At 39.2% G+C, this 23,462-nt stretch overlaps 1 protein-coding gene across 1 annotated transcript; it reads right to left on the reverse strand.

Moving 5' to 3' along the window:
- Nucleotides 1-230: 230 nt before the first annotated feature.
- cahz (carbonic anhydrase) lies at nucleotides 231-21,111 on the reverse strand. The gene is made up of 7 exons (XM_026312826.2): nucleotides 20,933-21,111; nucleotides 19,095-19,292; nucleotides 15,579-15,697; nucleotides 14,917-15,009; nucleotides 14,667-14,729; nucleotides 14,351-14,506; nucleotides 231-1,912 (listed from the first exon to the last, which is right to left on the reverse strand). The coding sequence occupies exons 1-7, from the start codon at nucleotides 20,964-20,966 to the stop codon at nucleotides 1,793-1,795; spliced, it is 783 nt and encodes a 260-aa protein (XP_026168611.1). The 5' UTR covers nucleotides 20,967-21,111; the 3' UTR covers nucleotides 231-1,792.
- Nucleotides 21,112-23,462: the final 2,351 nt, after the last annotated feature.

Below are 23,462 nucleotides of genomic sequence, written 5' to 3' on the forward strand. Positions count from 1 at the left end.
TGTACAGCTCCAGGACCAGGGACACCAACATACATAATTACATACGAGACACTGGTATTTTTAGTGTTCTAAAATTGCCAGTGTTAAATCACCACTAAATGTGTTTATATATGAACAGTGGAAATGTATACACTTCATTGTTACATTAACAGTAGTTTGGTGATTAGTGCCTATCTTTGTATAGTTGTGATGTCTTTGTAGAGTGGTTAGTCAGGATAGTTAAGTCCTGGTTTGTTTTATTATTGTATTTATTTAGACACAACCACCTATTCTCTCCTCACAGTATACATTTAATGCAGAGTATTCCTCTGTCACAGTTAGACAGTCACTGTAAATGAGCATATTATGTAATTAAATCCCACTTTATTGTGTCTCTTATGTCTTGTTTAGTCTTTGTGGTTGACTGGGGGTCAAATAATTCTTTAGGTCCACATTAGGGTCCCAACAACAACAACAATAATAATAATATTAATAATAATAATAGCTTAGTGTGTAGTTACATTTTAAAAGGTAAACTATATGTTAATGTATGTTTTTTTGTTATGTGCTATTCCTTCAGTGCATATAAGAATTTATAGTCTTGGAGGTCTGTGAGTTGAACAAAATGCTAACATGCTTACAACACACAAATGTTTAACAGGTATATTATTTACCATTTTTATTATCTTAGTTTCATAAGTTAGCATTTGCATATTATTAATAAACACAAAGTACAGCTGAGTTTGATGGAAATGGCATTGGTTTTGTAGGTGTTTTTATTGATAATTCTTTTGTATATACGAGATGACACGACACAATATTTTTCAATCTCCACTGTGACAGCAGTTTATACTTATACATACTATGAAGGGTTATAGCAATTTCAATATAGCCACAATCTAAAACTTTTTTTTTAAAGAATATTTTTAATAGTATTGAAAGAAAAGCTAAATAATATTACTGCATTGTGGTGGTAGGTAGTTCGGTTGCCATAGATAATAATGAAGAACCTACGATAATATGAATTGTTGAGGTCATGTACACAATAATAAAGTAATGTGTCTGTGGGATTCTGGCAATTTGTTTTCCAAAAAAGCTCCAAGTGCATGGAAGCTTAGCACCAAAACAATGTATCATTCATTTATTTATTTATTTATTTACATGCACTAGTCCACACTAGTGCATGTAAATAACATGGCCTTGGGCTTTTCTATTTGTCAGGATTAGGTAGGCAATTATTGCATCATTCTGTAGCACTGTTATCATGACATGACCACAAATCTAAAAATATACTTACAGAAAAGTGCCAGCTGTTTGGTGGTGGCCACAGTCCACCCATGAAAAATGGCATGTTCAAACCCAGCCACTTTCTGTCACTGCTGGTATGAGCATCAATGAAAAGATTAGATTTAACAATCTGCTACACAAGTCACAACACACTGAAATGGGCTTCAAGAAGTTGATAAAGGCTTTCATTTTCAAACAAGGCAAAGCATATTATTCATATTTTTTAGAAGATTAAGGCATTTTTATTACTACCATTGTTATTTTTTAATTAATATTATTCCTACATACCCATATAAGGTATACAATACCACTAGCCACTAAGTCATTTCTTTTACACTTTTTGTTGCATTAATGCTAACAAACTGTAAATATGTTATATAAATGGTAATTTTGTTTATTGGAAATCTTTATACTTACTAAAATTTCTTATAATAACAAAAACAAAACTTCTGCTTTTACTATATTTTTAGCTAGGAGGCAGCTGGCATATTTTGTGCAGGTATAACAGAATCATATCTTATAGTGTTTATTTGAACGAAGCACGGACCACACGGTCCTTCAGAGGCTGAGGAGGTCGGAAGTTGTCTACCATGCAGCATGGATCTTCTCCGTCCCCAGTGAATAGAAGGCTGCGGAATTTGGTCATCTAATGAGGAGGGAGGCAAGAGAGAGAAAGATCATTAAGGCAATGCTTAAAATTTGCAATTTGCATTCCTAATAATTATCAGACTACATGGCTTGTACAAATGCTTCTAGTTTCTCATATCCCTACAGCTTTGCACACAGTACACCTCAAATTACTTGATCATAATCCCAAAATGTACATGTAGCGTACATTTTCTTTTGGAATATGGTGTTCAACGACCATCCAGCATCCCATCTGCTTGCAGGAACCCCTTTGAGGTCAACCAAGGCAGAAGCTGCACTTTTTCAAGCCTTCTGATACCAGAGCTGAAGAGCTGAACAGTCTTGGGTTGCTACCATGACAGGGGCGCAACTCCTGGAATGAACAAAAACCTATTGCGTATGAGGTGGGAAATGTGACCTTTTAAGCAAGTAGCTGTTCCCACTTTATCCTTACTGCATGTGACTTGGTTGACTACAATTTAAGGACACAACATGCAAATCAGAACAACAACAAATAATTGTTTTTATAACCAAAACTCTAAATATGATTGCTCTATGAATACTTTACTGATCCTTTAAGTTGAACAGCACATCAAAGTTGTCTCTCTCATCGATAGGGTCTGTTGACTGTCCTTTATAGAGTTTAAGCTTTGAAACACAAAATACTATGCCAGTGTTGGTCAGACTGTGAATAACAAAAAGATAAGAGGTGAAAGCATGCATAATATTAAAGTCCTTTAGAGACTTTAGAACCTCATTGTCATAATAGAAACAGAATCTGAATTGGCTGTGATAATAATGTTCGTAGGATTTGCTTAGTCACTTGCAATAACTGCAATGTTATCAGTGTCAGAACATCAGTGGAATATGTGACTTGGATCAGATCATAGTGTGTCAAAAAATATGAATGGTAATGTCCACACAGTACTTTCACATCATGTTGGAAAGTATGTGCCACGTTTTTATATTGTTCATTAATATTAATTCATTCTAGTGGTGGGCAAGTGAAGGCTCATGAAGCACTGAGGCTTTCCTGACAATTGTGCCGAAAAAGATTCAAAGCTTTGAGACTTCAGTGACAGTGACATCTGGTGGACAACTGAAACCATCGCAACCTCTGAAGAGCACGACTGAAGCACTGGCATGTTTCAATCTCATGACAGCATTAAAAGTTCAGACCTCTTGAGATCAAAATGATCCCAAACTTTAGAACGTCGCTTATTGGTGGGACTCGCCGTGAAACTTGCCAAAATACTATCACTCTCACTCTCCAAATCCTGAAGCAGAATGATGCATGTTATATAGCTGGTATGGCACCAAACCACTCAAATCTGTCAAATCTGTCAAGCTGTCATTGCCTCAGAATGCATTGAAACGCCATGAGCCAATGACACACACTGAAACTCTATGAGCCAATGAAAAGCTTTGAAACATTTTGAAGCAATGAAGCGCGAAGCGAAACAGTGATGACGTTCGCAGTCACGTGACACTGGTGTTTTGATACAAGCTCCGACACAGCGTTTCGAATCACTCCGCTTCAGGAAGAGTGACACAAGCTTCAAAGCCTCAGTATCATTTGCCCATCACTAATTCATTCATTAATTTTGCGGATCTCCTCTGGACACGACCGATTTTATTTTTTAAAAAGTGTTTGTGCTACTATTTATGCCTCCATTTTGCCCTAAAACTAGCACAGTTTGTCTTCATTACTTTACATTTAAATCGTGAATATGGCTGGCAGAGCACATGAGTGAGCAAATTTCTTTATTCCTTCCCTGGAGTTCCTAGTTTCTGCCCTATTGGATTATCTCTCTGAATGAGATGCTTTCAGTTCGTTTTAACTCCGGTGACTTTTCTGTTAATAAAGCCTGTTTCCTTAATAATTGGAACTTCTTTTGATTGTAACAGAATGAACTTGCCACCCATGGACCCAGTGGACCAACCCCAGTTCCTCGGCCCTACAGGAGGCCCTTTCACAACAAGGGATTCTACTAGGAGAACATGACTAGACGCTGCGTTCACTTGTCAAAACTAATCACAAGCTGGTAATTGTTGGGATTGCTGTGCAAAGCAGCAATCCCAAGATATGTTCTTCGTTTTTTCTCTTTATTGTTGGGATTGCTGTGCAAAGCAGCAATCCCAAGATATGTTCTTCGTTTTTTCTCTTTATTATTTTTTTTTTTCTTTTTATTCCGCCGTTTTTCGGTCGCTATCTAGTCCTACACCGTTCGACGTAGAAACATCATTCAAACACCGTCGCGTTCAGCTCGATGAGGAGATGGGTGCTTCTACTTTTTTCAGCGATATCTTTCATAATTTCCGAAATATTCCAGGTTTTGTCGGAATTTTTTCTCATAGGAATGAATGGAGAGTACGTTAAAATCTCCTTTCAACTTTGTCCTCTTTGAGCTTTAACTGTGTCAGCATACTTTCAGCTAGAAACACCATTCGACCTTTAAACGGGTCAGAAGGCATTAATCTATAAGTCTTGTATACAGCTTTTTGATATCTATTATGGTTTTTCTTTAATCGCAGTTTAAGTTTTATGTTTTTTTTAGGAAATTTCTGAATTTTACATTGGTGTGTATGGGAGAGAGCTAGAGTGCGTGATGTCATCGCTAGAGTGGGAGAAGCTGTTAAGATTAGGGAAAATTTTTCTCTCTAACTCGCCGTCACGGCCACAATTTTGACTCTTCATACACCATTTTCTCAAAAGTAGTAGAGATTTTTGTCTTCTTTCAGGCAATGCTGTTCATATTTTTATAGGACCTACGGTTTTTCCACAAGGTGGCCTAACAGACAGAGAGTGACTGCTCAATCTCTCATTCACTCCCATTCTAAAGATCTCTACAATTTTTGGAGAGAAACACAAATGAAGGCTGTTTCTAACTCGCCACCAATCCTTCATTTTTTGGAATATCTTCACAAAAAGTGGATCGGTCTCTTTGTTGAAGCCTCCTGGCACTGTTAGTGAAAGAATTATATTGATAGCACTTATAGTTTTTCTGTAATCCCCCATTTTGTAAGGTGAAGTTTTCTCAGTTTCTCCACTCAGCGTGTGTAAAGTGCTGTCACTCCCCCTCTCACTCTGGCCTTTGATCACCATAGCAACTACTCAACACAAAGCTGCTCATTGCGCAATAGCAGCATATCAGCTGTCTATGTTTGGTAATTAAGAATGACTGGCTGCCAAATGTCCACTGCTGTTTCACATGGTGACCACTCAGTACCACCCTCCCCACCCTCACCCTCACCCCCACTCTGGGCATAGGTCACCATAGCAACAGCTCAAAACAAAGCAATAGCAGCATAGCATCTGTCTGTGGTTGGTAATTAAGAATGACTGGCTGTATAATGTCCACTGCTTTTACACATGGGGATAACTCAATACCACCCCCCCCACCCTCACCCTCACCCCCACTCTGGGCATAGGTGACCATAGCAAATACATACAATGCAATAGCAGCATAGCATGTCTGTGGTTGGTAATTAAGAATGACTGGCTGCCAAATGTCCACTGCTGTTTCACATGGTGACCACTCAGTACCACCCTCCCCACCCTCACCCTCACCCCCACTCTGGGCATAGGTCACCATAGCAACAGCATACAAGGCAATAGCAGCATATCAGCTGTCTGTGGTTGGTAATTAAGAATGACTGGCTGCCAAATGTCTACTGCTGTTACACTTGGTGACCACTCACTACCACCCCCCCCCACTCCCCACCCTCACCCCCACTCTGGGCATAGGTCACCATAGCAACAGATCAACACAAAGCAATTGAAGCATAGCAAGCTGTCTGTGGTTGGTAATTAAGAATGACGGGCTGCCAAATGTCCACTGCTGTTACACTTGGTGACCACTCAGTACCACCCCCCACCCCCCACCCTCACCCCCACCCTGGGCATAGGTCACCATAGCAGCAGCATACAAGGCAATAGCAGCATATCAGCTGTCTGTGGTTGGTAATTAAGAATGACAGGCTGCGAAATGTCCACTGCTGTTACACTTGGTGACCACTCAGTACCACCCCCCTCACTCCCCACCCTCACCCCCACTCTAGGTATAGGTCACCATAGCAACAGCTTAACACAAAGCAATAGCAGCATATGAACTGTCTGTGGTTTGTAATTAGGAATGCCTAATGTCCATTGCTGTAACACTTGGTGACCACTCAGTACCACCCCCCCACCCCCACACTCACCCCCACTCTGGGCATAGGTCACCATAGCAATAGCTCAAAACAAAACAATAGCAGCTGTCTGTGGTTGGTAGTTAAGTATGACGGGCTGCCAAATGTCCACTGCTGTTACACTTGGTGACCACCCAGTACCCCCCCCACCCCCACCCCCACTCTGCGTTTAGGTCACCATAGCAACAGCTGAAGTATAAAATACAAGTCTAGTCATTAATACGTAGATATTACATTTTTTTAAATTATAAGGAATATTCAAAATAAAGTTTAGGTTCTTGTACAAGGTCCCAAGAGTCTCCTCCAGCACCTTGTCCTTTCAAAATAAAAACCCCGAAATAGCATTTTCTCAACAGAATAGCCCTGAAACAGCAACTCAATATTAAAATGGACGTTACCTATTGGCATACAGCTTCAGGTAACAAGTAAGGCCATTTTCCATGTCAGCCATGGTTTCTGACATGGTGAGACTTTCACAATAAAAGTCTACAGTTATTCATAGTAAGTTATTACATTTTTGCAAATAGTAAGGAATATTCAAATTAAAGTCTAGATTCTTGAACAAGGTCGCCAAGAGTCTCCTGCAGCACTTTGTCCTTTCAAAATAAAAGCCCCGAAAAAGCATTTTCTCAATAGAAAAGCCCTGAAACAGCAACTCAATATTAAAATGGAAGTTACCTATTGGCATACAGCTTCAGGTACCAAGTGAGGCCATTTTCCATGTCAGCCATGGTTTCTGACATGGTGAGACTTTCACAATAAAAGTCTACAGTTATTTATAGGAAGATATTACATTTTCATAAATTGTAAGGAATATTCAAAATAAAGTCCAGATTCTTGTACAAGGTCCCAAGAGTCTCCTGCAGCACTATGTCCTTTCAAAATAAAAGCCCCGAAATAGCATTTTCTCAATAAAAAAGCCCTGAAATAGCAACCGAATATTAAAATGCACGTTACCTATTGGCATACAGCTTCAGGTACCAAGTGAGGCCATTTTCCATGTCAGCCATGGTTTCTGACATGGTGAGACTTTCACAATAAAAGTCTACAGTTATTTATAGTAAGATATTACAATTTCGTAAATAGTAAGGAATATTGAAAATAAAGTCCAGATTCTTGTACAAGGTCCCAAGAGTCTCCTGCAGCACTTTGTCCTTTCAAAATAAAAGCCTGTTTATAGCATTTTCTCAAAATAAAAGCACCCTCACTGAAGTCGGTATTTCTCGATTATCGCAATCGGTCGATTCAAAACGTGCTTCGGGGACGCGGTCTGCCTCGAGCTTTTAGCGGCGATCAGCAATCCCAACGCAATTTCTTCAGAAATTGCATCGTCTAGTTATTTTTATTTTTATTCCGCCGTTTTTCGGTCGCTATCTAGTCCTACACCGTTCGACGTAGAAACGTCATTCAAACACCGTCGCGTGCAGCTCGATGAGGAGATGGGTGCTTCTACTTTTCTCAGCGATATCTTTCATAATTTCCGAAATATTCCAGGTTTTGTCGGAATTTTTTCTCATAGGAATGAATGGAGAGTACGTTAAAATCCCCTTTCAACTTTGTCCTCTTTGAGCTTTAACTGTGTCAGCATACTTTCAGCTAGAAACACCATTCGACCTTTAAACGGGTCAGAAGGCATTAATCTATAAGTCTTGTATACAGCTTTTTGATATCTATTACGGTTTTTCTTCAATCGCAGTTTAGGTTTTATGGTTTTTTTAGGAAATTTCTGAATTTTACATTGGTGTGTATGGGAGAGGGCTAGAGTGCGTGATGTCATCGCTAGAGTGGGAGAAGCTGTTAAGTTTAGGGAAATTTTTTCTCTCTTACTCGCCGTCACGGCCACAATTTTGACTCTTCATACACCATTTTCTCAAAAGTAGTAGAGATTTTTGTTTTCTTTCAGTCAATGCTTTTCTCATTTTCATAGGACCTACGGTTTTTCCACAAGGTGGCCTAACAGACAGAGAGTGACTGCTCAATCTCTCATTCACTCCCATTCTAAAGATCTCTACAATTTTTGGAGAGAAACACAAATGAAGGCTGTTTCTAACTCGCCACCAATCCTTCATTTTTTGGAATATCTTCACAAAAAGTGGATCAGTCTCTTTGTTGAAGCCTCCTGGCACTGTTAGTGAAATAATTATATTGATAGCACTTATAGTTTTTCTGTAATCCCCCAGTTTGTAAGGTGAAGTTTTCTCAGTTTCTCCACTCAGCGTGTGTAAAGTGCTGTCACTCCCCCTCTCACTCTGGCCTTTGATCACCATAGCAACTACTCAACACAAAGCAGCTCATTGCGCAATAGCAGCATAGCAGCTGTCTATGTTTGGTAATTAAGAATGACAGGCTGCCAAATGTCACATGCTGTTACACTTGGTGACCACTGAGTACCACCCCCCCCCACCCCCACCCCCCACCCTCACCCCCACTCTGGGCATAGGTCACCATAGCAACAGCATACAAGGCAATAGCAGCATATCAGCTGTCTGTGGTTGGTAATTAAGAATGACAGGCTGCCAAATGTCCACTGCTTTTACACTTGGTGACCACCCAGTACCCACCGCCACCCCCACTCTGCGTTTAGGTCACCATAGCAACAGCTCAAGTCTACAATACAAGTTTAGACATTAATATGTAGATATTACATTTTTGTAAATTGTAAGGAATATTCAAAATAAAGTTTAGGTTCTTGTACAAGGTCCCAAGAGTCTCCTGCAGCACCTTGTCCTTTCAAAATAAAAGTCCCGAAATAGCATTTTCTCAACAGAATAGCCCTGAAACAGCAACTCAATATTAAAATGGACGTTACCTATTGGCATACAGCTTCAGGTACCAAGTGAGGCCATTTTCCATGTCAGCAATGGTTTCTGACATGGTGAGACTTTCACAATAAAAGTCTACAGTTATTTATAGTAATTTATTACATTTTTGTAAATAGTAAGGAATATTCAAAATTAAGTCCAGATTCTTGTACAAGGTCCCAAGAGTCTCCTGCAGCACTTTGTCCTTTCAAAATAAAAGCCCCGAAATAGCATTTTTTCAATAAAAAAGCCCTGAAACAGCAACTCAATATTAAAACGGACGTTGGTTATTGGCATACAGCTTCAGGTACCAAGTGAGGCCATTTTCTTTGTCAGCCATGGTTTTTGACATGGTGAGACTTTCACAATAAAAGTCTACAGTTATTTATAGGAAGATATTACATTTTTGTAAATTGTAAGGAATATTCAAAATAAAGTCCAGATTCTTGTATAAGGTCCCAAGAGTGTCCTGCAGCATTTTGCCCTTTCAAAATAAAAGCCCCGAAATAGCATTTTCTCAATAAAACAGCCCTGAAACAGCAACTCAATATTAAAACGGACGTTGGTTATTGGCATACAGCTTCGGGCACCAGGTGAGGCCATTTTCTTTGTCAGGCATGGTTTCTGACATGGTGAGACTTTCACAATAAACGTCTACAGTTATTTATAGGAAGATATCACATTTTTGTAAAATATGAGGAATATTCAAAATAAAGTCCAGATTCTTTTGTGAGTTCCCATGAATCTCCTGCAGCTCTATGTCCTTTCAAAATAAAAGCCTTTTTATAGCATTTTCTCAAAATAAATTCACCCTCACTACAGTCGGTATTTCTCGATTATCGCAATCGGTCGATTCAAAACGTGCTTCGGCGACGCGGTCTGCCTCGAGCTTTTCGCGGCGATCGGCAATCCCAACGCAATTTCTTCAGAAATTGCATCGTCTAGTTCAAATGACTCATCTGAAGGAACATGTGCGAATTTTAGCTAACCAGCTTCCCCCCACAGCTTCCGCCCATATGCCTGTGCTGCAGCCTCAAGCCAAGCTCGGTGGTCCCGTCATCCTCCCCCGCTCTGTTTGATTCCCATGTTCCAGACCCAGAATCTTACCATGGAGACCCAGGAGGATGCTGGGGTTTTCTGTTTTCTGAAAATTATGTTATGAAAATTATGTTCGAGTTATGCCCCCAGATGTACCCATCAGATAAGTCTAAAATTTTATTCATTGTGGGGTTGTTACGGAGTAGGGATTGGTGGAGACGGAATGATCCTCTAAACTGCTAGCCAGTCTCACGCTTGGGAGTTTCCTCAAATTATTTCAGCACTCATATGATCACCCGAAACACGCTGGAACTGTAGCCAAACACCTCCTGGATTTTTTCTATACATTTCCAGACAATTGTGGCTGATACTAGTGATGATACTGATAATGATACCGCGCTTAAGGAATTGTTTATTAAGGGGCTGAGCAAATAAATTAAGTATGAGCTAACTTGCCATGATGATGAACAGGGGCAGTTGTGGCCAAATGGATAGGGAGTCGGACTTGTAACCTGAAAATTGCAGGTTTGAGTCTGAGGTCTGGAAGGAATTGTCGGTGGCATGGGGTGAATAGCCTGTCCACCTTCAATACCATGACTGAGGTGAGACGCTGTGCGTGTGCACTTTGGAATGGGTTAAATGCAGAGCAAATGCAAATTCCGAGTATGGGTTAACATACTTGGCCACATAAGTCACTTTCATTTGAAATCTCTTGTCCATCTAACTGTCCGCCTAATCGACTCGACAGTTGGCTGATGATAATTATCCCAGTTATCATCCCTGAAAAACCACCACACCTGTCAACACTCCCAAAATGTTACCACGATCTGGCTGCCACATTGAGCAAGGACAAAGCTATGTCTCTTCTGCCGCAAAGACCCTATGACTGTGCCATTGACTTCCTCCCAGGGGCTGCCCATCCAGCAGGCTGCCTGCTAAAAATAAAAATAATAACAAAGGTTTTAGCCACAAGATTAGGCAAGAGTGTATAGCAAGCATCATATATTCTGACCAAATGGGTTTTAATCGCAGGCAGATATTCTTTTGTAATGTTTGCAATTTTCTTAACACTCTGTATGCAGACCACAGCAATGGTGTAATTATACCATTTCTAGAGGCCCTTCAGCACAATAAAGTGGTCATACCACATCACAACGCTCGAAAAATTTGGTTTTAGCAACATTTTATTGAATGGGTCAGAATTCTGTATACAAATCCTAGATCCTCCATTCTTACAAATGGGAACAAATCCAAACTGTTCCCAAATGCAACACAAGGCATTCAAATCCAACAAGGTGTGCGGCAGGGGTTCCATTGTCCCCCCTGTTGTTCGACATTGCACTCTCAGGTATCAAATTGTGAGATACAGAGACCTGTGTGACACTATGCTGATGATCTCTGCTTAGCCCACCCTAAAGCCTCCATCCCTCTTCTTCTAGATTTTGCTAACGCATTCAGCAGCATTTCTGGTTACGCAATAAATTGTGGAAAGAGTGAATTCGTGCCTTTAGTGGAAAATTTGTCCAAAGAATTTTTAAACACTTGTTTACTACTGTTTTACAGTAGTAAGCGATTATTTTAATTATCTAGGGCTCAAATTGGCAAAGAATCTTAAACACTTCTTTAAAGCTAAATTTGCTGAGTTAGCTGAAAAGCTTAAAGCCATTATTGAGGTCTGGAGGATACTGTCCTTGTCTATGATTGGATGAGTCAATGTAATAAAAATGTTTAGCTTACCTTCTTGTATCTAATGCTCATGTACACAAACCAACAGACAGAGGTGTCCTTGGCCTTCCAATTCTTAAGAACTACTATTGCACAGCTAGCTCCAGAGCTTGCACCTACTGGAAACACGGGAACCCCACAGATAAGGGACATGAGGACATCCCCTCCTGGTTGCAACTTGAAGCTCTATGTTAATAATGTTTCACTTTCTATATGGTTGTTTTCTTATCCCACACCGGATAATCGACTCAGAAAAATTTAATCTCAAAGAAGTCCTTGCATATATTAGGACAGATTAAAGTAGCCAATCAGATTCCCAAAGAATCCATATATGCGCCAATTTATCAAAAACCCTTTTTCTAAGCCCGGGCAACTAGATGAGAAATTTGCTACTTAGAAAAGGAAAGGTATTGCAACTCTGGCTAATTTGTACATTGATGGTTATTTTGCATCATATGCTCAATTATGTAATAAGTATAACATTCCTAATGCACACTGTTTTGCTATCTTCAAATCAGGCATTATGTGAAACAAAGGTTTGTTAATTTTGAATCTATTCCATCCTATCCTCTCCCCCAACCTTTCTTATGACAATCTATATTATTTGCTTCAGACTCAAAACATTTGGTAGCAAGATTTGTAGACTGCTCACTGTTTCTGTCTCACTTCTTTACGTGAGGCGTGGGCTAAAGACTTACACTCAGATGTACCTGTAGAGCTTGCACAGGTTCATCCTTGTTCTACAAATACTTGTTATGGACTTACACAGTCTAAAGCAGGGGTGCCCAATCCTGGTCCTCGAGGGCCACTGTCCTGCTTGTTTTCCAACTATCCCTGCCTTACCCACTATTGTTTTTTGTAAACTAATAAAAATTTCAAAACCTCAATAGTAAACATAAATAGTAAAAAAAAATACCAATTTAAAAATGGAATTTGATGCAATGTAGGTGCTTCACTTGCTCCAGTTTATTTTTTAACATGTGTAAGTGTACATGCCTTTCTATAGGTTCTGTGAACAAGTTTTAGTTTCAACATTGTGAGGACATTTTGGTCAGTCCTCTCACAATAAAAGGGCTGTCTGAAGGTTATGGTTTAGTTTTAATGCAGTGTTTCACTTGCTCCAGGTGCCAGGTTAGAATTATGTTTATGTTAAGATTACGCATATAGCTCTGATGGCTAATGTTAGGACAAGGGGCAAATGAATGTATAATGTCAATGTGTCCTCAGAACTACATAGAGAGCTCTTCTGGGACTCATTTAGCCTTTAGCTAGTGGCTGAGTTTCAATATAATTTCCCTGAGCAACCTCAGTCTGCAATGCATGCAGTTCTCTCACAACAAAGTACAAGTTGTATTGTACTTGTATTGGTAAGTTCATTTCTACATTTCAAATTGGAAATATTTCTCTATATAAGCCCTCTTTACATCCAGACTGAGCATCAAAACTAATCTATGTGGGTTTTAATGTCACTTGAAGGTACAGTGTAGCAGTGTTAATTATGAGACTAGGTGCAACCTGTCTGGAAACTGGAGATAGTCAGTGTAATCTTAATGCAACACAAGGCATTTGAGGCTCAGACCCACCCTAAACGTGACATAGCTGCGTACACTCTCGACCTTGACAATGTTTGAACAAACATTACATGGGGTAACTGCTAAATCAAACCCCCCCCCCCTTTACATCCAGACTTGAGCATCAAAACTAATCTATGTGGGTTTTAATGTCACTTGAAGGTACAGTGTAGCAGTATTAATTATGAGACTAGGTGCAACCTGTCTGGAAACTGGAGATAGTCAGTGTAATCTTAATGCAACACAAGGCATTCGAGGCTCAGACCCACCCTAAAACGTGACATAGCTGCTTATACTCTTGACCTTGATGCAACAAACAAACGATGTCAAACAATGTTTGAAGAAACATTATATGGGATAACTATTAAATCAAAGTCAAAATGTGCATGAGGAAATGTAAAAATACTATCAAAAAGAGGCATATTGAGAAAATAGACAACTCTCTTCTACAGCAACTGAATGGCTCTTTTCTTTTTCTCAGACTCTATGAGACTTAACACTTAATGTTTATTTTATCGAATATTTTGTTCTTCTCTGGAGAATGCAGTGGCAGTCTTACCTGAGTACATGGTTGAAATTATAGATACACACTAGATATAATATGGTTATATCTAGTGTGTAACTGAGCTGTGTTCTCAGTTCAATTGTTTTTATGCTTTTATGTTCTTGCCTGTTGGTGTATTACGTTGTCTGAGGAATAGGTACTGCTACACAGCACTCTACTTGAAGATTTGTTTACCATTGCTTGTAATAGGCTTTTGCTGTATATCCTGTTTGTTTGGTGTATCCTGCTGGCCTTACTTTGTTTCCTTGAACACTGCCTGTCACTGTAGCCATCATGGTCAATTACTTAAAAGCACATTTATTAGTCCTCTACAACTTGTGGTCTAATTAAGCATTGTTGATTCATATAGTGTCATTAGGATCAAGATATCTTTCGCATTTAAAACAAGATTTTGACGACTCATCTATATGTCCTTTTATGATATAAGACTGTGTGCTGTTCAGTTGTATGTCTGCACAGTGTGTCCTGATCTTCTGAGTGGGAGCTGATGTTTATGTGTATTTTTTTCCTACTCATTATGATTTTATGTAGATAAAGCAAGTAAGCATGTGAGGCAAGTAAATTACTTGGGCAGAGCTGACACTGATTGGCTCCCTGAGGACAATCCAGGTGACACTCTCCAACAGCGGTGGGGTTGTCAGAGAACCATCATAGGTCCAATAATCCAGTGAACCAGGAAGAAGAGTCTTTGCGTCAAAGTTGTCAAATGTGGTCTGCTTGCCCTGCAGACATCAGAGAAGGAAGGACAGAGAAGAGTGAATATGGAAAGCTAGAAGGTGAACAGACAATAATCAAGAAGCTAGTTCCCAAACTTGCTTTTCATAGACAGTATGAGCAGATTCAGCAGAGCTGTATTTTGCAAAATGTGGAAGTCATTTTTACCTTCGTCTCAATAGCATCTAAGGCATCCAGAACTTTCTGAAGTCTGGGGTTGGCAGCACCAGCCTGGAACACAACACAAATAAATTCACAATTTAATGTACAATGCAGTTTCCAAACATAGTGTTCATTCTTTGGCTTTTCTCTTAACCTTACAGTTCTTTTTAGACATGAATACTTTGAATACTAGCACTTAATCTGCAGTGCAGTTGCAGACTGACAGTTTGTCAGTGATTATTCACTGATAACTCACCTTAAGAAAGACCCCAACCACAGCAAGTCCATCAGGCTGGCCGGCTGCTTCTTTAAAGCTAGGGTACTTAGTATTCCAGTGCACCAGGTGGAGCTGACAGGAAAGAGATGCAAAGTTTGACTTTTAAGGCAGAGGCTACTGATACTGTCATCTTATCCAAAGCTTAATAGACAGTGATCTAAAGCCAAACGCTGTTATAGCAACCCAGAGAGGTATTCACATAACATAGCAGGCTGTTTGCGTATTTATTTAGTATAATTGTCTGTGTGCAATTATGGATGATCCATACGTGAGATGGGAGGATGTAGTTTAATACATTCAGGATCTAAAGATACTGGATTCAACCAATTAGCCAATGTAATTTTTATTTGTAGAATAAAATAACATTAATAAACATTTAAATTCCCAGAAAAAATAAATTACTGACATCACAGATAACTCCCTGTACTTGTGCAAATCATTGTATATGAAAATAACTGTTTTAAACTAATTTGTGACTTTTCTGTTTACCCAAGCCTTTTGTCAAAGATAGGATAATACCACTGTTAGCAGCACAAAGCTTTGCCTTTTCCATAAGGTACAGTAAGGATCTGTTACTCTGTGTGCCTCTTGTCTTATAATGGCTGTCCCTGTAACTCCAGAAGCTGTAGCAGCTTTAGTACCTCGCAGGGGAACTTGATTCCATTGACAGTGTGTTCCGAGCCTCTGTCATCACTGGCTCCCCAGTGGAAATGAAACTGCCTCAGACGGTATGTTCCAGAAATAGGGCCTCTGGTCAGGGCTGGTTAGAGCAAAATAACTGAATCATTACACATGGAACACATTCCGGACACATTCAGGAAAAGACAGATTTAACAACTAAGCAACTTTTACTATGTACACAGATCCATAAAGATTTTCAGCTAAACAAATTAGCCTCCTGCTGGTGTTAGTGTAACCTGCAACAACCAGCTAACACAGCTAATAATTCCAGTATGCATGTAAACATTAGTGATTGATTTAACTGATATTCACTGAATGATAAAGCAGAATCAGTATTAGATTCTGTATTGTCTTAGCTTGTGCAACTCCTGCACAGCTCCGTAGGACAGGGTTGATGAATATGATATAATAGTAAGTGGTGAAAGTGCTGCCACTCTTCAGCTCAGTTGAAATTTCTTTAGTTGCTGCACAGAGAAATACAAACATTACACTTTTTTTAAACTTCCAAACTATTTGAACAGATAGCACAATGGATCTGACATGATTCGGATCTGATGTGTGAATTTGGAACTGGAGTCGTATACCTTGTTAGTGACCTGTACATTATGAAACTGTAAGAAATAATAAGTTGTGACTTTGTGTTTCTATTTTTTTTATTTATATGCTATTGAGGTTCTTATTCATTTGGGTTTTTTTCAATTTTCTATCTACCCCTTTTATCTTTTTTGCATCAGATTGATTAGTTTTCATGGTCAGAAGGTGCAATTTCAAATGGTATGTTCTTAATTTTAACCATAGCCAACAATGTTCTGTGAAAGTTTACTTTCAAGAGATCCTGTATCAGTGAAAAATGATATTCATCCCTGCGACTTCTTAAATATGCACTCTGCTAAACTTCATAGATAAAGGACACTAAGGGTCATGGCCTGTGAAAACAGCTGTCTAATGTTTTCAAAGTCTCTTAAGGTTCTTTGTCAAATCTGAGAAAACAACCCTGATGATAGTGGCTAGCTTAGATGTGGCAAAACTCTACATATTTATAGCATAAAGTCAATATTTTTAAATTGGAAGGCCCATATTGACCCATATTAGGGTAATTCAGTGATATTTTGCTCTCCAGTGCTTCAATTTGAATAATTCTATTCTGTTATTCTGTGGGGCCCCCAACTTTATGGTAAAACAGTACCAAATCACTGGTCTATCACCTTCAAAGTGACTGTTAGGCCTTTTTTCATTTTTTACTGCCATGGTTGCTGACCAAATGGCAGGGGTATTTACCAATATCTTCAACCTGTCCCTGCAGCAGGCTGTAGTCCCCACATGCCTCAAAATGCCTCCCAAATGCCTCCCCACTATTGTCCCTTTGTCCAAAAAACAGTCGTGGGTCTCAATGACTATTGCCCAGTTGCCCTGACACCAATTATTATGAAGTGCTTTGAGAGGCTTGTCCTTTCCCACAACAAAGCCAACATCCCCACTGATCTAGACAGCCACCAGTTTGCTTACCATGGGAACAGATCAATGGAGGATGCGATCTCAATCTCACCTCACACAAGCCTGTTCCATCTGGAGCATCCCAACACATACGTTAGGATGTTGTTTGTTGGTTTTAGCTCTGCGTGTAATACACTAGTGCCCCACAAACTGCTGAACAAGCTCAGCAACCTGGAATTAGCCACCAAGATCTGCTCATGGATTTTGGACTTTCTCACAAACAGACCACGGAATGTCAGGGTGGGCAACGACATCCTCCACTCTCATCCTGAATACAGGAGCACCGCAGGGTTGTGTCCTCAGTCTAGAACTTTTCAACCTATTCACAGATGGCTGCACACCCATCCACTCCTCTAACACCATAGTGAAGTTTGCTGATGACACCACAATAGCAGGATTGATATCAGGAAACGACGAGACACACTACAGAGAGGAGGTTTAACATTTGGTCAAGTGGTGTTTGGATAGTGACTTGGTTCTGAACATCATTAAAACAAAGGAAATCATTGTGGACTACAGGAGAACCAGAAGAATAACACCTCCCCTCTCCACATAAATGGAGCGGCGGTTGAGAGGGTTAGCAACATCAAATTCCTGGGTCTGCACATCACAAAGGATTTCACATGGATCATTAACACTTCCTACTTGGGACCACTTGACCAGATGTTGAACCTTCTCTCTGTAGTGTGTATCGTCATTTCCTGATATCAAGCTCATCAGAGGCTTTTCTTCCTGAGAAAGCTCAAGAAAGGCAAAGTTTCCTCTGAGCTCCTAGTGAATTTCTACAGGAGCACGATAGAGAGCATTCTCTGTCACTGTGTCATAGAGTGGTACACCAGCTGCACTGCAGAGAACTGGAGAGACCTGGCTCAGATAGTCAAAACTGCCCAGAGGATTGTGGGAACCAAGCTCCCCAATCTGGACATAGTATATGCTTGCCATCTACACAAGAGAGCTAGCAACATCATCAAGGACTCAACCCATCCAGGACACAGACTGCTCGTGCCCCTCCCATTGGGCAAAAGATACAGGACACTCAGGACACACGCTAACAGACTGAGGAACAGCTTCTTCCCCAGAGCTGTAGCCTGTATTACACCCCCTCCCCACACACCCCTACTGAAAACTAAAGACAGAGACAACCAAACTGTTTACCTGCCTCCTTTTTCCATTCTTCCCCAAGTTGCTGCTAATGCAATACGCACTTACATCTAGGACTGTATATTTATTATTATAATTTGTGCCATACTTCCTTACTTCTGATAATACCTGTTTGCACTGTTTTGCACTGCACTGTCTGCACTAAAATCCAAGTCCCACTGCACATATATTTTGTTGTATATACTGTTATATTTATATTTTACTGTAAACATCTTTGTTTATTCTTACATTTTCTTTATTGCTGCTGGTGTCTGAAAGCTACCAAACAAGATTTGTTGTATTACTACAATGACAATAAAGTCTGTTTATCTTTATGTTGATTATTCATGAAACCAGTTCAATTCATGTTCACGCTAACTTCATGCTTTCTTCCCAGAAAAAACAGCTTGTGCTGCTGCCTTAAATATTAAGGGTGAAGATCTAATAATTTCTTGCATAAATAATGTATGCAAGATGCAGCCTATTTGATTCATATAGGTATGTTTTCACTATTTGCACTGCTGGATGAATGTTGAAAAAACAGTTTCAGTGCAGTAGGACGAGGTGGTGCAGATACCCTGTTGACCTCAAGATAATGAAACAACATTGATCAGAGGTTAAAGTGAGAACTAACGTCATCAGACACTCTTATCTGCTACAGTTCATACAGCAGGGGTGGAGGCATAAACAAGATAACCAGATATGTTTTTTTACTTACTGACCTTTTTCCTGTTTCCATTGGTTATATTATATTATATTATATTATATTATATTATATTATATTATATTATATTATATTATATTATATTATATTATAACACCAGGAGTTGAACTGTGCTTACTGGAACTGTCTCTGTCATCCACAAAATCCACCTGGAAGGAGTGACCATTGTTTAGAATGGTCTTAGCATCGGAGGGGTCATACTTGAGTTTCAGACCCTTCAGAGAGGAGTCATACTGGGCCTCCTTGGGGACAATGTTGATAGGAGACTGTCTAGGCCCATCCGCTACAGCAAAGTCTTCCACCCATTTGTGAGGTCCTACAAACACAAATATGGGGCAGTGACATTTTAGAATTTCAAAATGGCAAAAAAATTAAAATGAAACAGCAAGTTAGTTTCATAATTTCCTGTGTACATGTATATTTTTCATTTCAGTATGTGCCCCTTATAAAAATATAAAATAAAAGGCATTTTAATGCATTTCATGTTATGCACTTCTTGAAAATATCATTTGGCAAAACAGAGCTATTTTTTTTTATATGATATTAAATTTAATGCCAATTATACAATTGTAAATAATGCAAAATGCAAGTGTTGATTTACAAGTAATTTATAGCCACTTGCAGAATTTCCACACTTTAACTACAAATATTGAATATTTTGACTTTGAAGGTTAATCAGTGTCACCTGTCAACATTCATTCCAAAATTTTTCCACTAGAGGTAAAAATGCTTTGAAATCATATAAAACTTCATAATGTGTTGTTTCCTTCTTTATTTTCATCATTAATGTCAATGCAATATTTTATGCATTTCCCGCAAATTTCAGTGTTTTACTGTATAACACATTTTGTTTTACCAAGTGACGTAGTGCAATTGCAATATGCACTACACAAATCAATTGATAACATAAATATACATAAACGTGATATTGAATGAATATAATTCTGAACAACACAAAAGATACAAAAATGTCAACCTTTCATTCACTTTATAATATTTTCTAACAATTTTATAATGTCCTCCATCTTACAAACAAAATGATAATACTTATAAGTTTTAGCATTTTAGATTCAGTTATTAAGTAACAGTCCTCACTTAAAGTTAATGAAGACAACTGCTGGTAAAATGATAAAAATTATTAAAAATCATTCAGTTTTCTCTTTGGCATATTTTTTAAAGTACTGAGATAAGCCTGTAAAAGTATTTGCATGATAGACCTTTTAAAAACATTTTTAGTATCTAACAAACATTGTTCTATAAAGATCTATTTCCTTCAGTGTCATTTGGCAAAGCAAAGATGAGAGGCCAGTTTGACCTATAATTTCATGGGTTTAGTTAAGCAATGTGATGACATCACTTGGAAAGACCCCAGAAGACCAATGAAGTTGGAGGAGAGTTTAAAATTTTCTCTTCAATTTAAGTTAATTTCATCTTTTCCAAGTGTGGTAGTGTGTCACAGATTTGGGTGTCATTCAGTCAAACTTAAAAAAAGTGTTTATATAATTATATATTTAATTGAAATTGTACATCAGAGAAGTAAATAATTTTGATTTGAAATGTTTTGAAATTTTGAAATGTCTTTAACACTGTAATTCAACTAAATAATTCAAATCCATCGTCCAACGATAGTAAGGTTCCACATTTTAAAATGTATGTTTTGTACTGAAATTAGCATAAAAAGTTAAAGAAAAAAGTTCAAATCAAATTCAAATGGTGCTTACAGTTCCTCTTCACAAAGACTGTCAGATTTCATGATTTATTTTTCAAATTCAAATGAGTTACAGTACCGCTAAACCTACTCTGAAGTTGTATTTCACTGTACAACTCTGGTCGTTTTAGTTTTAGGCGATTTAGTTTTGAATAATTGGTGACTACAGTAAACTGTTTGCACTAACACAAATTCATAAACATTCAGTAGACTAGATTAAATCCATCTTGTTGCTGTGAGGTCCTCACCATTAGTTGGTCCATATCCCCATCCATGAGACATGACTGCGCCTTCTGTATGCTAGCCTAAATATGAATAATCCGAGTCCTCTTGCAGATGGAAAAGAGACATAAAAGAAGCAGAGAAACGATATGGTAGGAAACACCCGATCAGAAAGCCGCTGCTGGGCTTTATATAAACTCTGCACACCGGTGGGTTTGGCTTGCCGGTCCTGCAGCGGGCCGGGCAACCACTAGTAAAACCACCTAAAGATGCGGTGGTGGCCAAGACCTCGCGTTTTCCTTCATTTAACCTCCCCATTTCCCCTGCACTACCCTGCCGTATTATTATTTTTCAGGCGGACTGAGGAGATGCAACGCCGTCCTATCCATGAGTGTCTAATGATTAGTGCCTGGTGCTCGTACATTATCCGTCCCCATGCATCCAAAAAACAAAACAAAACAAAAAAAAAAACAGCCGACACCTGTTCATAGGCTCCGCACTGTGAGAATCGTAGGGTCCAGCAGATTTTAATGCAATATCGATATTTTTTCTTTTCATCTGATGCCAGCCTTCGTTGATCTTGGCTTTGCTGTTACTATTGTGCGGCTGTTTGAAAGGATGCTGTACTGGATGTGCATGTGCGAAACAGAATCGTCTAAACCCGAACCCCCAACCGATTTTTTCCTGTAAAACAAAACATAAAACGGCGTATCCAAATAATCACCTTTGTGTCAAATAATACATCCTTGTTTTTAGTGTCAATAACACAAACTGACTACATTACAGAGGCGGCAACGATCATACACACAACACCTCAGCACAATTTAGCTAGGTTTACTTTTCAGTGATAGTGATAGTTCCTCTGATGTTTGTTACGGAAAAATAATATTCAGTACATCCAAATATACCTGCATCCATATATACATCCAGTTAACATTTAAAAACTGCTCTTTAAAACGAAAGCTGTTACCTTGGACTCATCCAAATGAAAACGTTTTTCTTTTGTAGCAAACACAATGCTAAATTAACATGCTTTAATATCACTGAAACCTATCTACAAAATAATAGTCTTAGGTTTAAGAAATAAAGACATGACACTTGTCATCCTAATTTCCAAAATTTGTCCGCAGCGGATAAAAGTGTAAGTCTCCACACTGTACACAGTTGGTTTGCAATACACCTACAATAAGCTAGAGGAAATGTTTGAATTTTGGGCACAGCTGAATGCCATTATAAGGAAATATAACAATACATGTAACCTATCCAAGAAAATCAACAGAGGTGCGGAAAACAAGAGAAAGTAGGCAGTTGGATATGAGGACAGAAAGAAGGAAAGATACATTCACTTATTTAAAGATGTTCAGATTTACTGTGAAACTGTTTAAACCTGTTCAGTTGTGCACTTATTATATACAGTGGGTACGGAAAGTATTCAGACCCCTTTAAATTGTTCACTCTTTGTGTCATTGCAGCCTTTTGCCAAAATCAAAAAAGTTCATTTTATTTCTCATTAATGTACACTCAGCACCCCATCTTGACAGAAAAAAACAGAAATGTAGAAATTTTTGCAAATTTATTAAAAAAGAAAAACTGAAATATCACATGGTCATAAGTATTCAGACCCTTTGCAGTGACACTCATATTTAACTCACATGCTGTCCATTTCTTCTGATCCTCCTTGAGATGGTTCTGCTCCTTCATTGGAGTCCAGCTGTGTTTAATTAAACTGATTGGACTTGATTAGGAAAGGCACACACCTGTCTATATAAGACCTCACAGCTCACAGTGCATGTCAGAGCAAATGAGAATCCTGAGGTCGAAGGAACTGCCCAAGGAGCTCAGAGACAGAACTGTGGCAAGGCACAGATCTGGCCAAGGTTACAAAAGAATTTCTGTAGCACTCAAGGTTCCTAAGAGCACAGTGGCCTCCATAATCCTCAAATGGAAAAGGTTTGGGATGACCAGAACTCTTCCTAGACCTGGCCGTCCAGCCAAACTGAGCAATCGTGGGAGAAGAGCCTTGGTGAGAGAGGTAAAGAAGAACCCAAAGATCACTGTGGCTGAGCTCCAGAGATGCAGTAGGGAGATGGGAGAAAGTTCCACAAAGTCAACTATCACTGCAGCCCTCCACCAGTCGGGGCTTTATGGCAGAGTGGCCCGACGGAAGCCTCTCCTCAGTGCAAGACACATGAAAGCCTGCATAGAGTTTGCCAAAAAACACATGAAGGACTCCCAGACTATGAGAAATAAGATTCTCTGGTCTGATGAGATCAAGATTGAACTTTTTGGTGTTAATTCTAAGCGGTATGTGTGGAGAAAACCAGGCACTGCTCATCACCTGCCCAATACAATCCCTACAGTGAAACATGGTGGTGGGAGCATCATGTTGTGGGGGTGTTTTTCAGCTGCAGGGACAGGACGACTGGTTGCAATTGAAGGAAAGATGAATGCGGCCAAGTACAGAGATATCCTGGAAGAAAACCTCTTCCAGAGTGCTCAGGACCTCAGACTGGGCCGAAGGTTCACCTTTCAACAGGACAATGACCCTAAGCACAC

The sequence above is a fragment of the Mastacembelus armatus genome, chromosome 17 (assembly GCF_900324485.2).
Source record: "Mastacembelus armatus chromosome 17, fMasArm1.2, whole genome shotgun sequence".
In the NCBI taxonomy this organism is placed as follows: Eukaryota; Metazoa; Chordata; class Actinopteri; order Synbranchiformes; family Mastacembelidae; genus Mastacembelus; species Mastacembelus armatus.

Bases quoted from the DNA above. Each gene is read 5' to 3' on its own strand.
- cahz (XM_026312826.2), bottom strand. From the start codon at position 20,966: ATGTCTCATGGATGGGGATATGGACCAACTAATG. The intron at 15,698-19,094 runs GTAAGCACAGTT...TGCTCTAACCAG, and splicing joins GGATGACAGAGACAGTTCCA to CCCTGACCAGAGGCCCTATT. The intron at 1,913-14,350 runs GTAATTTACTTG...CCTCCTCATTAG, and splicing joins TCAGTGTCAGCTCTGCCCAA to ATGACCAAATTCCGCAGCCT.